Below are 18,597 nucleotides of genomic sequence, written 5' to 3' on the forward strand. Positions count from 1 at the left end.
GGCCTCCTCCAGTGAATTCCAGACACCCTGTGCTTTGTACCGGAGGGTGTAGGATGAAGCCAACTTCAGGGTCAGAAGACTTTTTTTTTTTTTTCTAGCTGCACTGGGTCTTCGTTGCTGCGCGCGGGCTTTCTCTAGTTGCGGCGAGCGGGGGCTACTCTCAGTTGCTGTGCACGTGCTTCTCATTGCGGCGGCTTCTCTTGTTGCATAGCACAGGCTCTAGGTGTGCGGGCTTCAGTAGTTGTGGCACATGGGCTCAGTAGTTGTGGCTTGAGGGCTGTAGAGCGCAGGCCTAGTAATTGTGGCGCACGGGCTTAGTTGCTCTGCGGCATGTGGGATCTTCCCATGTCAGAGCTCGAACCTGTGTCCCCTGAATTGGCAGGCGGATTCTTAACCACTGCACCACCAGGGAAGCCCCAGAATCAGAAGACTTTTGAAAGTCCATAGATGGAAGAACCAAAGAAAAAGGGGTTTATGTAAAAGCTTGAGCCATTCTGTTGGTTTGTGTATAAGCCTGATTCATAAGGGAGACGTTGGTCTGGGGTTTTTGTAGTCATAAAAATTATAAAGACACCGGAAATTGCTTTTTTCTCCAGTTGACTTTTAGGCATTCGGGCCAGATAAAGGGATTACCCAGTGAGGGAAGCAGGACACCTTCGTCCTGATTTGCTTCACGACAGTGACATTGCCCGGACGAGGCGCTCTCGTGGACAGTGGGGTCCTCTCACTTGTAAGCTGGGCCACACATCCTGCAGTCCGGCACAGATGAGATGGGCAGCCAGAGGACAGGACAGATGGCAAACCAGAAGCAAAGACAAGCCGGGTCCCCTCGTGGGAGGGAGGCACGGAGAGATCCGGGGAGAGGGAGTGGCTGGCCAGGCGGGCGGATGTCCCGTCAGGGCAAGGACAAGAGTGGCTCAGGGGAGGGGAGGCCCGTTGGGTGGGAACTAAGCTCACTGACCAAACTCTGGGGGAAGCCAGGCGATCCAGCAGTTCCCGTCTGTTTCTGAGCACCCCCTTTCTCAAAGGCACCTCCACATCTGAGTGTCTTGGAGCTCTGACGACTGGCAGACGGGGCTCAAGGTGGGGAAAGTGCTGGTGGGGCAGCAGGAGACACCTTGCCTGCGTCTCTTCCACAAAATGTCCCGGAATAAAATCAGGGACAGCAACCCTGGGCAGGAACATCCCAGAGAGCCCAGGGCAGTGGGACACCTGTCACCGGAGGAGGTAACAGCTCTGGGAGGGGGAACAGGAGCAAATGCCCAGGGGGCAGGAGGTCACCGTCCCACCAAGTAGCTCCCACCTCTGGGCAGCTCACTGGCTCAGCTGTCAGCCTCCAGACTTGGGAGGTGGCAGGAACTGAATTTGCCATCCAAGCACTTCAGAGGAATTAATATGGGGAGTTTTAGAGGCTGTTGCTCGAGGGGAAACATAGTCATCAATGGATATAAGATAGCTTTTAAAAGGAATTATTACTATCGAGACATTTTTCACCTAAGATACTGGCAAAGACAATGAAGCTGTTCTAATAATTTGCCTGTGAATGAATATTTTCATAGACGAAGCTCGGTCCAGTGCAAAAAGAGTAAACAGAGCTGCTTTGGCTAAAGGAGAAGTCAGCACGGCTTTTCCTCACTGACGTAAAGGGATGAAGTACAACTCCATGAGCCTTTTAGTTTCTTTTTCATAATTTGCCTTTGCAGAAAGGAACAAATGTAACTTCACGATACAAGAGCATGTGCATATATTTGTGCTTGTATATATAAATACATTCATGGGTGATTATATTTATATATGAGTATTTTTTTAAGTTAGGAAAAGCCGTGAAAGATTCCTGTAGTTCAGTCTTCTCATTTTAGAGATTAGAAAACCAAGTTGCAGGTTGAGAGATTTGGGGTTTAAGATAAACCAGCTTTTGAGATCAAGTCCTATCACTGCCACGTCTAAATTTGTGTCTTATATACATGTATTTATTTTGTTCAGAGTGAGAAAGTGAAATATTGATGATTCTCCTGTCAATACTAAAGCCTCATGTAACCAGATTAGGATAAATCAAAAAAAATCAAACACCTACAATTACAACAGAGCCACCAAGCTGTAGCCTTGACTCTGGTGTTACAATGGCACTGGGGGAACCTTGTACTTCAAATTAGTCAATAACGTCTAAGGTAAGAATGCGAGGGATTATAAACTCTCAAGAAGCAGTTTCTAGCTGAGCCTCTTCCTACTTCTGGTTGCGTTTGCTTCTTTTTCAATCTGAGTAATTTCAAGGTAGAAAATATTTGAATTTTTTTTCCATTTCATTCTGCGGGATTAAGCATCTGTTTGTCATTCAACACGTTTTGATTTTAATTATCTGTTATAAGCAAAGTACTTTTGCTAAGTGTTGGGGAGGAAAAAGTGGACGAACCATGGCCCTCGATGAGTTTCTCTTTGGCATGGAGAAGGTCTCTGGGCGTTGGGAGGGGGGACTTGGATGACCTGGGAAGACAGGACACAGATGCAGTTGGTGGGGAAGAGGGGGCTGGGGACAGAATGTCCAGGGGGAGCAGAGGCAGCCCAGCACGGCTGGCAGGAAACCTCTTTAGAACAGAAGGCGGGTGGGAGCCACAAGGAAGGACCCTGCTGAGGGCTTGGCTGTGGAGTTGAGATTTGGTGCTGGGAGAGGTCAGTGGTACCTGGTGATGGAAATGGGCTTTCCGGAGGCTGCCTGATCAGGGTGCAGGGTGCCTGGGAGGAGAGAGGCTGGAGGCCCATAAAGGGTGTTTCACCACAATTCGGGTGAAGATCTTGGACTCGAGTGTGATGCTGACTGAAAAAAAATGCACAACCGAAAGGCTGAGAGTTGATTATTTGGTGAACTTTCTGAGGACTCATGCTTGCCTAGGAGGCAGCCTCCCAGATGGCTCCAGAGAGGCTGGGGGGAGCCAGGATATAGAGCAGTTTTTGCAACAGGTAGTTGGACCATCAAAAGATTACTGATAATCAAAGAAAACCAGACATCTCAAGTTAATGCATTTAGCGCTTTTCTGTGTACGGGAAGATGCTAGAGTCTGGGCTCATGGAAATCATTCCTTGCATAGGCGCCATAGCTATCTGGGGCCAGCATCCTGTGCTTTCCCATCCTGAGTCCCCTCAGGATGCAAGGTTGGGGTCGCCTGCAGTGGCTGTTGGCTTCGTGGCCACAGCATCCTTTGTTTACTCACGTGGTAGGTGACATTCTTCACCCACAGTGACAACGGGGTAGTGGGTTGAATGGTGACCTTGAAAAATGATGAGTCTCTGTTCTAACCCTGGACCCTGTAAATGGGACCTTACTGGGAATAAGGGTGTTGGCAGATAATAAGTTAAGGATCTGCAGGTGAGATCATCCTGGATTAGGGTGGACTTGAAATCCAAGGACAAGGTCTTAGGAGAGAAAGGGACACTCTGAGCTAAAAGACACAAGGACACAGGGCAGAAGGCAGGTGAAGATGGGCAGAAATTGAAGATGCGGCCACCAGCCAGGGGGGCACGGAGCCACCGGAGCTGGAAGAGGCAGGAAGGACCCTGCCCTCGAGCCTTTGGAGGTAGCGCGGCCCTGCTCACAGCTTGATTTCAAACTTCTGGCCTCCAGGCTGTGAGAGAATACATTTCTGTTGCTTTAAGCTGCAAACTTTGGGGTAACTTACTGAGGCAGCTCCAGGAGACGACTGCAGAAGAAAAGAAGGGATCAACATTTTGACAAAGAACCTCACTGCAGAGCGTCGGTGGGGACGTAGAGGGAGCGTCCTCTTCCAGACCACTCCTCTCTTCCGGGGGTGTGGAGGGGTGCAGCCCCGGAAAACATATCTGGCTTTATGAAGCCAGGTCAAAGACGCATACGCTTGGTGACCCAGCACTTTCCCTCCTAGGTGTGTGCAGTGCAGTCGTGTGTTTTTTGTTAATAGCAGAAAGACTGGAGACAACAACCCAAATGCTCATGGAAGGAAGCGTGGGTAACAAACGGTGGTTAACTCCACGGTGGAACAGTGTGGAAGCGTGAAAGAAAATGAGCACGGTCATAGCATCAACATGAATGAATCTTACAGACAAAATAAGGTGGAGAGGAGAAAAAAGCAATTCTTGGAAGACACACGTTATGACACCATTTATATAAGTCCCCCAAACATGCAAAACTTACCGAAATTATTTAAGGATAAATACAAATGTGATACAATAGAGACAAAAATAAGGGAATAATACAATTCAAGACAATGGTGACATCTGGAGTGAGGCAGGGGACTGAGATCAGAAGAGGCACAGCGTGTGTCTTCATTTATTTTTCTTCTTTAAACCTCACAGACATGCAGTCTGCGTTAGAGAATTAGTATAGTGTCAAGTATGGGCTTAGAGCCCGACTGCTTGGTGTTACGTTCTGGCCCTCCACCTGTTAGCCATGGTACCTTAAGAAAGTTATTTTAGCTCTCTGTGCCTCCATGTTCTCACCTATAAAATGGGGATATTAAAGTCTGTACCACATAGGGCTGTGGTGAGAATCAAAGTCAATACGCGTGAGAGCTCAGAATAGTGCAGGGCATGTAGTGCGTCTGGATACGCGTCGGCTACTGTAGTTGTCATCACGTCACCGTCACCATCTTGTAAATGTGAAGTGCACTGAAATTAAAAAAAGGAAGGGATGGGACCATGCAGAAATGAGGTGAGTGCACACGGGGGTGGTGGGGACCCTAACTGTCAGCCTGGGTGGCCGGGAACCACAGGAGGCAGTGACACAAAATGAAGACAGAGGGGTGAGGCCTGGGCGGAGCTGATGATTCTGTTTGGGTGGTTGGCGTTCTCCTGGGGCGAATCCCGTCCCTCTGCTGGCCGGTGCTGTAGGGGCCCCGTTGAAGGCGTGTTCCCAGGGGAAAGCAGGGGCTGGAGCTGAGCTGGGACTTGGGGGGGGGGCGTTGGCCCTTCTGGTCACATTTTGAAAGCATTTAAATGGACAGAAGGCAGCTTGAAACCCAGTTCGCCCTCCCCGTGCTGCTGGGCGCTGCATCGTCCTCTGGTCTCCTCGGGGTTCCTGTGGATGTCCTGCACCGGGAGGGTGGCTCCGGGCTCCCCAGGGGCAGGCAGCTGCATGCGGTGGCGCTCAGACGTTGAGAAGCTACACTCAAGCTCGCTCCTTGGACGTGGCGCCTGAAGATGGGCACTGGGGCGTCCGCGGGAATGAGTCAAGGCCGTCCAGGAGAAGCGCCTCCTCCTGGCCTGCTCGTGGGTCCCCCCGTGGCTGTTCTTGGTCCTCTGGGGTCACTCATGGTGTCAGCAGAAGGCATGCTTGTCTGCATCAGGGTCTCTCACACGGTACCGTGAACCCAGGCCGGTTCTATGCCTCGTGTTCACAGAACTGAGGATAGCACAAGCTTTTTTGTCTCTCTTGCAATTGTACCTTTCCTCCTATCATGCCTGACTGCTGGCTTGGGAATTTGTTCAGGAGTCAGATCAAGGAACAGACAGCGGTGTGTGGAAGGCCTGCTCCAGGTACCTGGGAGGATGGGGCTTCCAGGGGAGACCTGCCAGACAGCCGGGAAGGGGAACCACGGCAGAGCTAATAAGTACACTGCTGCCAACGATAGACGTGATCGCAGCACAGCGTCGATCATAGTAACTAGCGCGATGAGCCCCCACTCGGGGCCAGGCTCCGTCCCCGCCTGGCACACGCTGCCTTATTTACCCACCTACAGCCCCGGCAGAGCTACGTCGCCCTTCCCTTGAAGGTGAGGAATCTGGGGCCCAGGGGACTCTGTCATTGGCCCAGGAGGGAGGCGGGCAGGGGATCAGCTGGTTTGCCTCCAGGCCTCCCATTTTGACCCTCAGGGTGGTGAAATGATGAATTGGCAAATTGGGCAAATGGATGAAAATGGCCCAGGTGCTTGGAGGAGGAAGCCATTGCTCTAGGTTTGTGGGGGGCAGTCTTTGAGACCCAACCACGTATGGAATGCTTCCCAGTCCTTGTGTCATTTCATCTTCCAGCAGCACCCAGTGGTAGGAGGTATGTGTATCCCCAATTTACGGATGAGAAAACAGAGGCTCACAGAGCTACATCAAGTTGCCCCAAGTCCCACGGTACTCGAGGGGTGGGTTTAAGGTTTGAGCTGTTGTCACCCTATAAAGGTCATTGTCTTCCTCAGGGGCCAGGGAGCTGGTTTGAAGAACAAGTAGGACAAGGTTGAGAGAGGACGGTGGGCATGTTCTCAGTGGAGGAAGTGCACCAGCACGGGCGGGTTGGGGAGAGCCCAAACAGACCAGCCCGGCGTGCAGGGAAATTGAGGCAGTGGGTAAAGGGGGGTAAAGGGAGATGGGCCTAGAAGGGCTCATGTGTACTGTGGAAGGAAGGCCGTGAACCCCAGGCTGGGGCACGTAGAGTTGGTCCTGGAGGGAGATGGGGGGGCCCCATCCAGAGGGAGCCTTGAGAGGCTCAGCATCCCACCCAGGAGCCCCACTGGTCCAGGATGTGTCCCCGGAGCCCGTCGAGGACACATATGGGCACACAGCCAGCCCCGTGTGCAGTGCTCTCTCCACGGGACACAGGGCAAGTTCACGAAGCAGGTGGCGGCAGCTTCAGCCAGGTCACCGAGCTCTTGAACATCCCCAGTGTAGACACACAGCAGCTCTCCGAGCTGCTGCTTCTAAAACTGCCCCCCAAATGCTCCCGCACAGCAGCCAGTGGCTGAGCTGAGCATCTCCAGCTGTGCCCGGCTACTTGGAGGCGCGGCAGCTGCGGGCTGCCGGGCTCTGAGAAATGTCATTCACGTAAACATTTGGGGAAGCACCAAAGCCCGGTGGTTCCCAGCCAAGCCCCGCTTCCAATGTGCTCTGCACCTGCCTTTGTGTGCGGGCTGGTTTTTGCTTTGTTTTCTCTTTCTCTTTCACAGTATGAATTTGGGGCCAGGAGTACAGCCATTTGCTGTATCAGAGCAGTGATCCCGGCTCTCGTGGAATAGAGACCCCCGACAGCGAATCGGCCCGCGGGGCTGGGAAGCCGAGCTCAGAGGCACAGAGCTGGGGCGGCTGTTGGGTGCGGGGCATTCTGGCTCACCTCCTGGGCTGTCCTGTTCGAGAGTCTTACCTGTGCCTTTCTTGAGAGTCTGTGGCCTCTGGTTGGTGTTGCACTGTGATCTTTCTTTAATAGAAGGTGGCTCCAATGTCATTCAGCTTTGAAATGTGTCCCAAGAGAAGCTTTATTCACAGATGAGTTGCTTGGGGACCTCAGCATCTTCCCGGCTGGGTGACTGCAGGCTGGAGGCGACCTTTCCCCCCTCCTCCCGGCAACCTTGGATTTTAACCCGCTTTGGGGACGGAGTTTGGGAAGTCATTGGAGGGAAGGCCACCTCTAGATGTCGTCCCAGGCCAGGTGGTGGCGGCAGTGAGCGAGGTTCAGGGGCTGCTGCCTGGGCACAGCAGTGGAAGGGACTTTTGTGCTGGGGCTGCCACCTGTGTGCTCTGCCTTCCAGAGTCCCCACACGCCTGCATGTGACAGCGACACGTGGGGACATGCGTAGCCGGAGCTTCAAGAGCAGCAGACAGGTATGTAAATCCGGATCCCAGCCTGGGGGCAGCTGGTCCCCAGGGGGTACGCCTGCTGCGCCCTGAATCAAGGTCTGGCCACTGCCCCGGCAGGAGATACCAGGGTCGGCGTGGGCATGCCAGCCGGGAACACGGGCGAGGGGCAGAGACCACAGCACCTGTCAGGGCAGGTGCCCAGAGCAGGTCCCAGGATCAGACCAGGGATGCGCAGGTGCCCCCTCGGCGGGTGGGGAGTGAGCCAGAACCGTGCCGGGCTCAGCTCGGCAAGGCCTGGGAGGCAGCCCACTGTATCGTTGTCTCACAGAGCCCCTTGGATCCTGGTAGGGAGGGAGGCCCCCATCTGATGGGACCCGCGGGCACTTGCAGCCAGCGTCCCACTGTCCCCAGGCCAGGAGCCCGCCTGGGAGGAGCTGGGCGCCACCCTCGGTGCTATGACTCTTTTCTGGGGAACACGAAAGGGAAATTGCATTTCAGCGACTCTGCTGAGTGGCCCCTGACGTGCCACTGTCCTCCAAGTCTGCAGAGTAATGGGCTTTGAAGGACAGGCAAGGAGCTCTGTGTTGCAGGGGCGCACTTTGAGGTGGTGGATCTCCCAACAGTGTTGTGGGATCAGAGGTGAGAGGAAGTTGTGTGCGCCTCCTTGGCGGTGTTGCGGACACAGAGCATCACTGTACACGATGCCTACTGACGTGATCATGGCCCGCCGAAATTCAGAATACTTAGACCCATTCAGGCAGAAGGATGAGAGGCTGCTTCCACTCGGGGTCGGGGCAGAAGTGGAACCGAGGGGGGCACTGGGTTTGTGGAGGGCGGGGGAGGGCAGGCAGACAGACAGGGACCTCGAAACATGAGGAGATCGGGGTGGTGAAGCGGGGAGAGGCTCTCAGGACAAAAGGATGGAAAGCATCCCTGAGCTGTGGTCAGGGGATCATCTTTTTTTTAAAAGCGTGGGGACCCACTGTGATTGGGTGTCCCTGGAGGTTTTGGTTTTTTTAAGATATTTATTTATTTAGGCTGTGCCGGCTCTTAGTTGCGGCATTCGGGATCTAGTTCCCTGACCAGGGATTGAACCCAGGCCCCCTGCATTGGGGGCACGGGGTCTTAACCGCTGGACCGCCAGGGAAGTCCCCAGGGGACCATTTTACGTCCATTAAAGTCGCGCCTCGGGGGAACCTTCCGGAAAACTTGCCGCCTTGTCTGTTGCCCTGTCGACTTCCAGAGCGTGCGCGCCTGCTAAAATCCAGGGATCCGTGTTCACAGCCTGACAAAGCGAGCAGCTGTTCTGAAGGCAGAGTGGACTTCCTGCTGCAACATCCAGCGGGGGTTGGCAGGGGGTGACGTGCTTTCTGCGCGGTTTGGGGACAAATGACAATGTCCTCATTTCACGAGTGGTTCTCCCTCCCCGTGACTCAGAAGCCTTCACGTGTTATGGTCGCGTCCATGTTGATATTTTTAAGCCCAGCTTCCCAGACCTGGTTCTTGTTGTTATTGTCGGCGAAAAAGCCGCCTTTCGATTTCAGAAGGTGAGAAAAACAAGAAGAGGTCTGAGCTGTGGGTGTGGCTTTGCCCCTTAATAAGGAAAAGTGAGGCATTGATGAGCTGGCCCTTGGGCATTGGGGGATGAAGCAGGTGGGGGAGAAGGAAATGTCACTGGTGTCTGGGAATATGGACCTTTGTCCTTTTTGCCTTGAGCTCTCTCTTGGAGAGGGGGGAAGAGGGGTCTGGAGAATAAGGCTGTCTGTTCTCACCAAGAGCCCCTTTCAGTTCCAAGGGGAGACTGATGGGGGAGGGGAAGGGGGAGGAGTAGGGAGCGCAGCTGGGCTTATCTGGTCAATGTTGGCATCTAGAGGAAAACACGACTTTGGGTGCAGAAATGGACCTGCTGCGTTCATTTCAGACTGAAGTTGACGTGATACTAGGAGGTTATTTGGCAGCCTTATTGGTGCTTTTGGCATAATTTAAGTAATCAGAAGGATGTTTTTTCTTCATTGTTCTAGCAGGTTTAGAAGCTTGTGAAAAAGACCAGTTCTTCTTTTAGAAGGATAAAAATACTGCAGTGATAGAAAACTGCTTCATGCCTGACAGGCAGATGTGAATAACTCCCACCTATTTTTTAGTATCTTTACTAGGGTAGGGGCTCCACTGCCAGTGCGCTGATGAGCTAGCTGCCTGTGGGGCGTGGGTGTGTGTGTACGTGGTGTGTGTGTGTACATGGTGTGCGTGTGCACAGTGTGTGTACATGGGGTGTGTGTGTACACGGTGTGTGTGTACTTGGTGTGTGTGTGTACACAGTGTGTGTATGTACACAATATGTGTGTGTACACGGTGTGTGTGTACATGGTGTGTGTGTGTACACGGTGTGTGTGTACTTGGTGTGTGTGTGTGTACACAGTGTATGTACATGGTGTGCGTGTGCACAGTGTGTGTACATGGGGTGTGTGTGTACATGGTGTGTGTGTGTACACGGTGTGTGTGTACTTGGTGTGTGTCTGTGTACGCAGTGTATGTACATGGGGTGTGTGCATGTAGGGGTGCACAGCACGTTGTCTTGGCATCAGCATCAGAGCTGCTCTGAGCACCCAACCCAGGAGTTCTGGCTTGAGGGGGCTGTGATTCCAGGTGACCTGTGTAGCCTGGGTGGCCGGAAATGATTTCCCAGCAATGTCCCATCAGTGTTCTCTGGGACCCTGAGCCACTGAGAGACAGAAGTTCTCATGGTGTAAACAGATGCAGGTCCTCTCCGGGGAGGCTGGGGTCAGGGTTCCCAGGCAGCCCTGTCCCTCCTCACAGAGGCTGACCGGCGTCTCTTCACCCAGCAGCACTTGGAGGCTTTCTGGAACCTTCCAGAAATGGGCTCTGGCTCCTTGAAAATGATCATGAGCCTGAGCACCCACGTCCAGAATGTTAACCCTGAGGCGGGCGCTCTTGGTGGGCGCCCCTTCCCCGCAGATGCGCCAGGACACGTGTGGCATCCTCAGTCCACCTGAAAGAGGACGGTGGTCCAGCTGTTCCTCCTCGGGTGAAGAGACGCTGCTGTCACGTGGCTTGCAGTTCCCGGGATGTGTTTTGTCCCAGTTGCATCTCTAGCGACCACGGCTTAGTACACCATCTACCTGCAGCTCCTTGTGACATCCTTCAAACACGTGATCTTGTTCTATCTTCACAAACACCCTTAAGGTCAAGTACTCTTCCCTGCCCCTCACCAGGTGAGGATGGTGAGTCGAGGAAGCAGAAGGAACTGGCCCCAGTCAAACAGCAAACCAGAGGCACAGCTGTAGGGCGATGGAGGGGCCCCTGGGGCCAGACCGACTCCATCAGAATTGTTTCCAAAGCTCCAGGAAGACTCCACATGCAGGCGATATTGGGACCACGGGGCTGGCGGCTCTGCAGAATTATTTCCCATTCAGTGTCTGGTCTGAATTATCCCTCGTTGTTTACAGAGTTATTATTAAGGAGGCACAGGGCTGGTGAAGAGACACAGCTTCAGGCAGGACACGTGCTGGAGTTTGCTTGGTGCTGGGATAGATGAGCTGAGACCCGCTGTCCGTCCCCCCTCCTCTAAGCAGCCTCGTCCCAAGGCTGTTGGGAGGCCCACACTGTTGCTGGGCCAGTGTGAGGGCATAGACACCGACCACGGGAAGGCACGACGCTGGGACATCCAGACTCTAGAGGGCCGACCCCTCCCTCAGGCCACCCACCCACTGTGCTCATCCCCCCACAGTGGATACGACACTCCAGAAATTGGAATATGTTTAAATTCGTGGTCAAGATGAATTTCACACACGTTAGAATGTGATGGAACTGGCCACCGAAACGCCTGCAGTCCAGAGGTGCTTCCCTGCATGGCTAGAGTGAGCCCAGCTATCATGCCAGCAAAGGAGTTCTCGAAAACGATGCTTCATGAGGACGGAGAATGTGCATATGGGCTGAATTGCTCCATGCCAGCTGGGTACGAGGGACAACACTGGCGAGCACAGGAGACATTTACACTTCCTTCCAGAGGCGACTGGGCAACCAGAACACGACTTGTCCTCTCTTGAGCCGCCAAGGCAACCTCTTCTGTGTCCCGCAGCCCCACTTCCCTCTCCCATCATTCAGCTGATGTTCCCTTCCTGGTTTCCAAACGTTGAGAAGGATCCAGAGTGATTCGTGCTCACCACATCAGACAATCCTTTGATGCCGTAATTTTCGCATCCCGTGACATCGACGATAATTATCATCAGCCGGGTAGGAATGTCTGCCTCGTTTCTCCCTCTCAGCAGAGAAAATACACAGTCAGTGAGCACAGTTCCAGGTAGGGGAGAGCCAGTGATGCGTGTGGTATGAGGGCAGTGCATTGGGGCTGGGCAAGTCTTCTTTGGCAGAGCTAGGAAATGCCTCATTCTAGAATCTTGTGAGTCCACTGTGCAAAAATTTACCATTAAAAAAACAAAATTAAAGACACACATCCATTTGAAAATAGTCAGTGATCTGGCCTTAGTGCCTGGCTCTTTCTAATTTGCTTGGGCTCCCTCGTTTCTTTTTAGTTGTCATTGTTTAGAACCAACTGAAAAACATCTCTGTGAAAGGAAAGACCCGCTTCAGATTGAGGAAGGATTCTGGGCCAGGCTCTGCATGTTGGTAAACTTGGGTTCAGCCTCGATAGCAACGTTTGCCGTGAGCGTTGAGTCTGCAGATGGAATTCCGTGTCTCCGGCCCTTAGGTTGGGACCCTTGGCCATTTCAATGAAAGCCCACACCTGAACCTCAGCTGACATTTGGTCGTCCAGGGAAGAAAGCCCCACATGACGCGCACACCTGGTGAATTCTGGGTCTTTGGAGGGTAGACCTCTTCTTTCATCAGGGGAAACTGAGGCCAGGATGGTGGACGGACGGCCTGTGCATGGCCACTGTCCAGCCATGAGCACGGCTGGGAATGAGGCCCGGGCTGCCACCCACCCCCGTGCTCCCCCCTCTCCCGAGGTCCCCACTGGAAACTCCAAGGTCGATCATCTTTCTTTTCACATTTAATTGGACAGAGCTTAATCGGCTCCTTTAACCTCATTATGAAAAGCCTGCACTGGGGATGCTTTAACCAGGCTTCGTGCCCATGTGGGCTGCACAGGAAAGTCTGAGAATGACCCTGGATTGCAGAAGGGCCCCTGGAAGAGCTGCAAGGTGGCAGCTCTCATTGCTTCTAGAACATTCCTTCTCAGGACACTGCCCCTTGGGAAGGCTTGCTAGCTGACAAGTGCAACTGTTACATAATGTTCATGGAAGAAGCAGGAAGTTATCTTCTGAGGGATGTGGTCCCCCGGGGAGGACCCAGGAGGCCTGGCGTGGGCGTGGCTGGTGTGGGCAGTGGGAGACTGGGCGTGTTCGTTTCGTGTAGCTGCTATAACAAATTGCTGCAAACTGGGTGGCTTAAAATCACACACAAGTGGGCTTCCCTGGTAGCGCAGTGGTTGAGAGTCCGCCTGTTGATGCAGGGGACACGGGTTCGTGCCCCGGTCCGGGAAGATCCCACTACTGCTCGTCTGGAGCCTGTGCTCCGCAACGGGAGAGGCCACAACAGTGAGCAGGCCCGCGTACCGCAACAAACAAACAAACAAGCAAAAGTGATTGCCCAGAAATGATGGAATGTGCCCATTTTGATTGCTGCTACGTAAAAGTTTACTGGCGACGGGGCATGGGCTTATACTTACAGGATGTGAGGCACAGGGACACCACGGCCCCTCCATAAGGCAGTGCCCGCCCTGTGAGTTGACCTCAGAGACCATCCAGACAGCTGGTCCTCCGGGAGCTCCTGGCCGTTTCCTGCTGGCCCAGCATTCGCCAGAGGGGTCTGGTCCCGTTGGGGGTGGCTTGGACAGAAGTGACAACCAAAGGGCAATGCCCAAGGTGGTGGCTGTCACTCTGCATTCACTTGTGCCAAGAGTTCACCTTCTTATTATCAACGTCATAGACGCTTTTTCAGTGACCGCGACGTGCCCAGCACCGCTCCACGCACAGGACACGGTGCTTCAGAAGGCTGTTCTGGTCATGTCTTCGGGGAGCTGATGTTCACGGCCTCTAGGGGCCATGCTAGGGCCGGGAGGCAAAAGGAGGTGTGCGTTGGGGGCAGGTGTCAGGCGCTGGGCTCCTGGCGGGCACTCGGTTTGAGGCTGGCAGGCGGGCCTAGCCTTTAGAAGTAGCCTGCTCAGATGTCTCCCTCATTCTTGAAACTCAGGATGTCTGGACAGGCTTCTTCCGAACTGGTAACCTTCTAAAAGTAACACAACTAAAAGTAACTGCAGACATAACTAAGAAAGCCCTTCAGGTTCACTTACTGCTAACTGCTAATAAGCATCTTTATCTCCATGTCCTTATAGACAGTTACAGCCCCACCAGGTGGGTGCTGGACGGACGTGCGGATTTTCTGTCCACGTCACAACTCCCCTTGGAAAGGATTAGATCATGGACAAGTCACTTCCAGTTGGCTTCATTTTCGTGTCACTAGCGGGGTTTATGGAGAAAGCCTTTACCGGTTTTTCCATCGTGGTTTTCCTTCCTGATGCCCACTGGGCAAGGCACAGGGCTGGTCCGTCCACCAGCTCCGAGTTTAGTGGATCCGTGGGAGAGTTAGAAATGCTGTGGCATGTTTGTCCCTCCCTTACAAAACACACCGTGCCTAGCAAGGGCTGGGCCCGTGAGCCATGGCCGCTGAGCCTGCGCGTCCGGAGACTGTGCTCCGCAACGGGAGAGGCCGCAGCAGTGAGAGGCCCACGCACCGCAAAAAAATAATAATAATAAAAGAAAGAAAGAAATAAAAGAAAAACAGGTTTCTGATATTAGAGAAGCACCGCCCGAGAGGGTGGACTGCACGTGAGGACGCTTCTCAGCTGGCCGGCCTTGCATCGTGTCACACATAGGCCCTGCCCCTCGCTCCACGTCCCCCTGGGAGCCCACGCCCCTCCAGAGCGAGAGCTGGGGCCACTGACTCACCTGGCTCCACGTGTGTCACTTTAGCTCTGGGGTCCACAGCCAGACCCCCAACTCCAGTTTGCTGGCTGTAAATGACAAAACCACGGTCTATAACCCCGGTCCGCCCGCCGTTTCCCCTGAAAGGCCTGATGCTCCCCCAACTCCCAGACCCGTGTCTGTTCCTGGCGTCCTGGCCGTGGGTGTCACAGCCTGTGGGAGCTCCCTGGCAGTGTTATTATCCGGTGCCCCCGTGTGGACCCCAACACCACGGGTCACAGTGAAAGCAGCACCCATGGGCCCTGCTGGAGGGAACGGACCCCTCAGATCCCCAAGGTGAGGCTGTCCTCAGGCGTCATGACCCAGGGGCAGGCTGCACGTGGCCTCTACGTGGCCAGTGGTCACCTCAGCCATCCGTTTCCCTAACTGGGCGGCTCCTGGTTGCCAGGGGACCAGCTGGGGATCGGCTCTGAACTCGGGGCAGAACAGCCTAAAGGAAGGTTTGCTCTGGAGTAACCCCAATGCCGCCTGAACCCCCAGGAAGACAGCAAGGAGCAGACGCCCCACATTAGTGCTCCCTCAGTGATGTCACACAGGTCCCCTGTGCCCAGGACCCGGAGCACCTGGCCCCCCTCTGCAGAGCTCCATCCCATGGGGAGCCCATGCTGGGGCTTGACCCTGCAGGGAGGGGGCCCTGCTGTCCCCCAGCTCTTCCCTCCATCTGTCCCCCATGTGGCAGACATGATCTTTCAGGGTCCCCGACCCCCAACCCTGGTCTCCTTGGGCTCCCCTGCTGTGTGTTTGCCAACCTGCCATCACCCACGTCCCGGGGGTAGGAGTCTAACTCACTTGCGGTCCTGAGCTGCTGCCCCAGGCCCCCCTGCCCCCGTCCGTCTGCTCCTCAGCCCTTCCCCCCCAACTAGGGGTGACCGTCTCAGGTCTCCCCAGGTGACTGCCGCTCCCCGTAACGAGTCAGGTCGCAGGGCCGCGTGCTTCCTGCCTTTCCCTTCCGCTTCTCTCTGCCTGATTCAAAGGTCCTCAGGGACTTGCCATCCAGCTCAAGGAGGCAGCTGGTGACAGGTTGGGCGTTTAGGGTGTCCCATCTTGGAAGACGAGAGGCGGCTGGGAGAAGACTCCCCAGACCCAGGCTGGGGCTCGAGTAGACACACAGGTTTGGGGGTTCAGGGAGCGACTGGGGCAGAGTCCGAGACCAGGGCTCAGTCGAGGGCTCCGCAGGCCCCTTCCCCATCAGGCCGCTTTCAGCTCTGCGTGGGAAGCCAAAGTACTGTTTTTGTCCGATTCTGATCATTTAAGGGTATGTCCTTGGAATGTTTCTCAGGGACTGAGAAGTGTTTCTTCTTTTTTAAATTTAATTTTTATTTTATTTTATTGACTGAGCCGCACAGCACGTGGGATCTTAGTTCCCCGACCAGGCATCGAACCTGTGCCCCCTGCAGTGGAAGCGCAGAGTCTTAACCACTGGACCGCCAGGGACGTCCCTGAAAAATGTTTCTGAATTAGGAGTCTGTAGATGAATCCAGTTGCTTCTATTTTATTCTTTGTAGCTCATTTGAACAGTCTGCTCGAGAAAAAGTAACGTGACTCCATTTGGCATACGTAGTTTTTTTTTCCGTTTACGAAGCTCTCGGATGGAGATTGGGCAGAAAGTCCAAAGCAATGTGATGCAAGTGCAAAATGATAAGCTTTTAACCCTTAATGAATCATTAATACACGAGTCATTGAGTTATAAAGTCATGACGTGTGAATAAATTCTATACAAATAATTTATACCGGTAGAGATGAGAAACAGAACATTCATACATGAAATAATAAATCAATCACTTAATTGATAAAGGCATGAGTTGACCATTGTGGTGAGTGGTGCAGCCCTGGGTTAGGATCTGTTCACACTGGCTCTGGGGTCCTGGACAAGTCGCCCAGGCCCACTGGACGTCCAGTTCCTCAATCCGAAATGAGAATGGTGGAGTCCTCGTACCCTAGACGATGTCCGCGAAAGGGCTTTGTAAACTCTAGAGTGCTGTACGTACACTGGTACTTATCACTGATACACCCATGACGTACAATCGAGGAAGTAGGCAGAGGCATCCAAAAAAACCCCATTTTCTTGCCCAGAACTCAGCATTTTCATAAATACTAGGGCAGGGGTCCCCAGGGCAGGGGTCCCCAGGGCAGGGGTCCCCAAGCCCCGCCCCTCCAACCAGGCCGCACAGCAGGAAGTGAGCAGCGGGGGAGCAGGCGAAGCTTCATCTCTATCTACAGCCACTCCCCAGGGCTCGCGTTACCGCCTGAGCTCCGCCTCCCGTCAGATCAGCTGCGGCATTAGATTCTCATAGGAGTGCGAACCTTACTGTGAACTGCACACGCGAGGGATCTAGGTGGCGCGCTTCTTATAAGAATTTCATGCCTGATGATCCGAGGTGGAGCTGATGTGTTGATGCTAGCGCTGGGGAGCAGCTGCAAATACAGATTCTCATGAGCAGAGAGGTCTGACCGCCCAGAGACCATGATAAATCAGTTGCTTGCACACTCATATCAAAACCGTATCAGTGAGTGGCAAGTGACAGTTAAGCTGCATCTTATGGAGTAGGCTGGACATAAGCAACACCGTTCGAGGGTCACTGTCTCCCATCACCCCCAGATGGGACCCTCTAGTTGCAGGAAAACAAGCTCAGGGCTCCCACCGATTCTGCACTCTGGTGAGTTGTATAATTATTTCGTTATATATTACAGTGTAATAATAATAGAAATAAAGTGCACGATAAATGTAATGCACTTGAATCATCCCGAAACCATCCGCCCCCGCCCCCCCCCCCCGCCATCCGTGGAAAAATTGTCTTCCACGGAACCAGTTCCTGGTGCCAAAAAGGTTGGGGAATGCTGTACTAGGGTGTGAAAAGCCTTGCCTTTGGCCTTGGTTCTGCAGCCAAGTGTACTGTGTGTTTGCCTCTGCAGTACTGGGGGCAAAACCAGTGAGTCCTGGTTTGAAAATGAATGTGATCCGCTTTTCACAGGATACAAGACCCTTCTGAAAGGAATTTCTGGGAAATTCAACAGTGGAGAGCTGGTGGCCATCATGGGTCCTTCCGGGGCTGGGAAGTCCACGTTCATGAACATCCTGGCCGGATACAGGTGAGCAGACCCTCGCCCAGTGGTCAGCCAGGGGCCACCAGTATGAATGGTCCATCCCGTCACTTCTTAAGGCTCTGGACAGCCTCCCGGGAAGACGGAGGGGTGTCTCACAGTAAGGGGCTTTGGAACCTGTGAAGGGAGCAGAGCTCCGGCATTGGGGGCATCAGAAGGCAGCACATGCTGGTTGTCACCTGGTGGTGGTGAGTGGATGCTGTGCTCAGGAGAGGGAGGTCCTGGGGCAGAAGGGCCAGGCCTTATGGGACAGGAAGTAATGGAGAGGTCCAGGTTGGGGAGGGGGCCGGCAGGAGAATGCTGAGACAAGTGTGAATGAAGGTCAAAGGTAAGATGAGCCATTTTCAGAAGAAAAGCAGCAGCGTCAGGCTGGGGCCCAGAGCTCACGCGACCCTTGCCTGTGGCCACGTTAGCTGCTCCGACATTCGGAAAACACAGCTCTCGACATCCTGTCCGGTGACGTTCACGTGAGGATGATTTGAAAACAACCTTCAGAAGTGTTAACAAAATGGTCTCTTAAAGCCAGTTCTCTTCAGATCTCATGGCTTCCATTTGCTACTTCAGCAAATACATTTAAAAAATAACTTCATTTACTGGCAAAGAAAGAGAAATTCCGCCCCCCCCCCTTATGACTTCTGAATTACTCTTTAAAGATGAAAATGAGGATTTTTAAAAGTCTCGCTTACGGCAGATTCCTGTCTGTTGTATTCACTTCTAAAGGTGAGAGCCAAACTTCCAACACCCAGCGTCATGCTGGGGACACGGGAGGGGAGAGCAGCCGTTTTTCAGCTCATCCCACACCCTCAGCTGCTATCCAGCCTGCGCGGCACGTGGCCGTCCTGGAGCCACAGAGGGCAACCTGGAGACAACTGAGCTCCCAGCCTGGGTCCCTGGGACGCCAGTTGATCCCACCCATTCCCTGAAGGAAAGAAGGGACCCACCACAGGGC

General features: G+C 53.7%; 1 protein-coding gene across 3 annotated transcripts in view; it reads left to right on the forward strand.

The window, feature by feature from the left end:
• The window catches only part of ABCG1 (ATP binding cassette subfamily G member 1), a 60,833-nt gene that overhangs the window by 23,057 nt on the left and 19,179 nt on the right, over window positions 1-18,597 (forward strand). For all 3 annotated transcript variants that reach the window (XM_067739557.1, XM_067739558.1, XM_067739559.1), the window contains exon 3: window positions 17,519-17,636. In XM_067739557.1, coding sequence (XP_067595658.1) covers window positions 17,519-17,636 — 118 coding nt within the window. The remainder of the gene's footprint in view (window positions 1-17,518; window positions 17,637-18,597) is intronic.

The sequence above is a fragment of the Pseudorca crassidens genome, chromosome 5, assembly GCF_039906515.1.
Source record: "Pseudorca crassidens isolate mPseCra1 chromosome 5, mPseCra1.hap1, whole genome shotgun sequence".
NCBI classification, from domain to species: Eukaryota; Metazoa; Chordata; class Mammalia; order Artiodactyla; family Delphinidae; genus Pseudorca; species Pseudorca crassidens.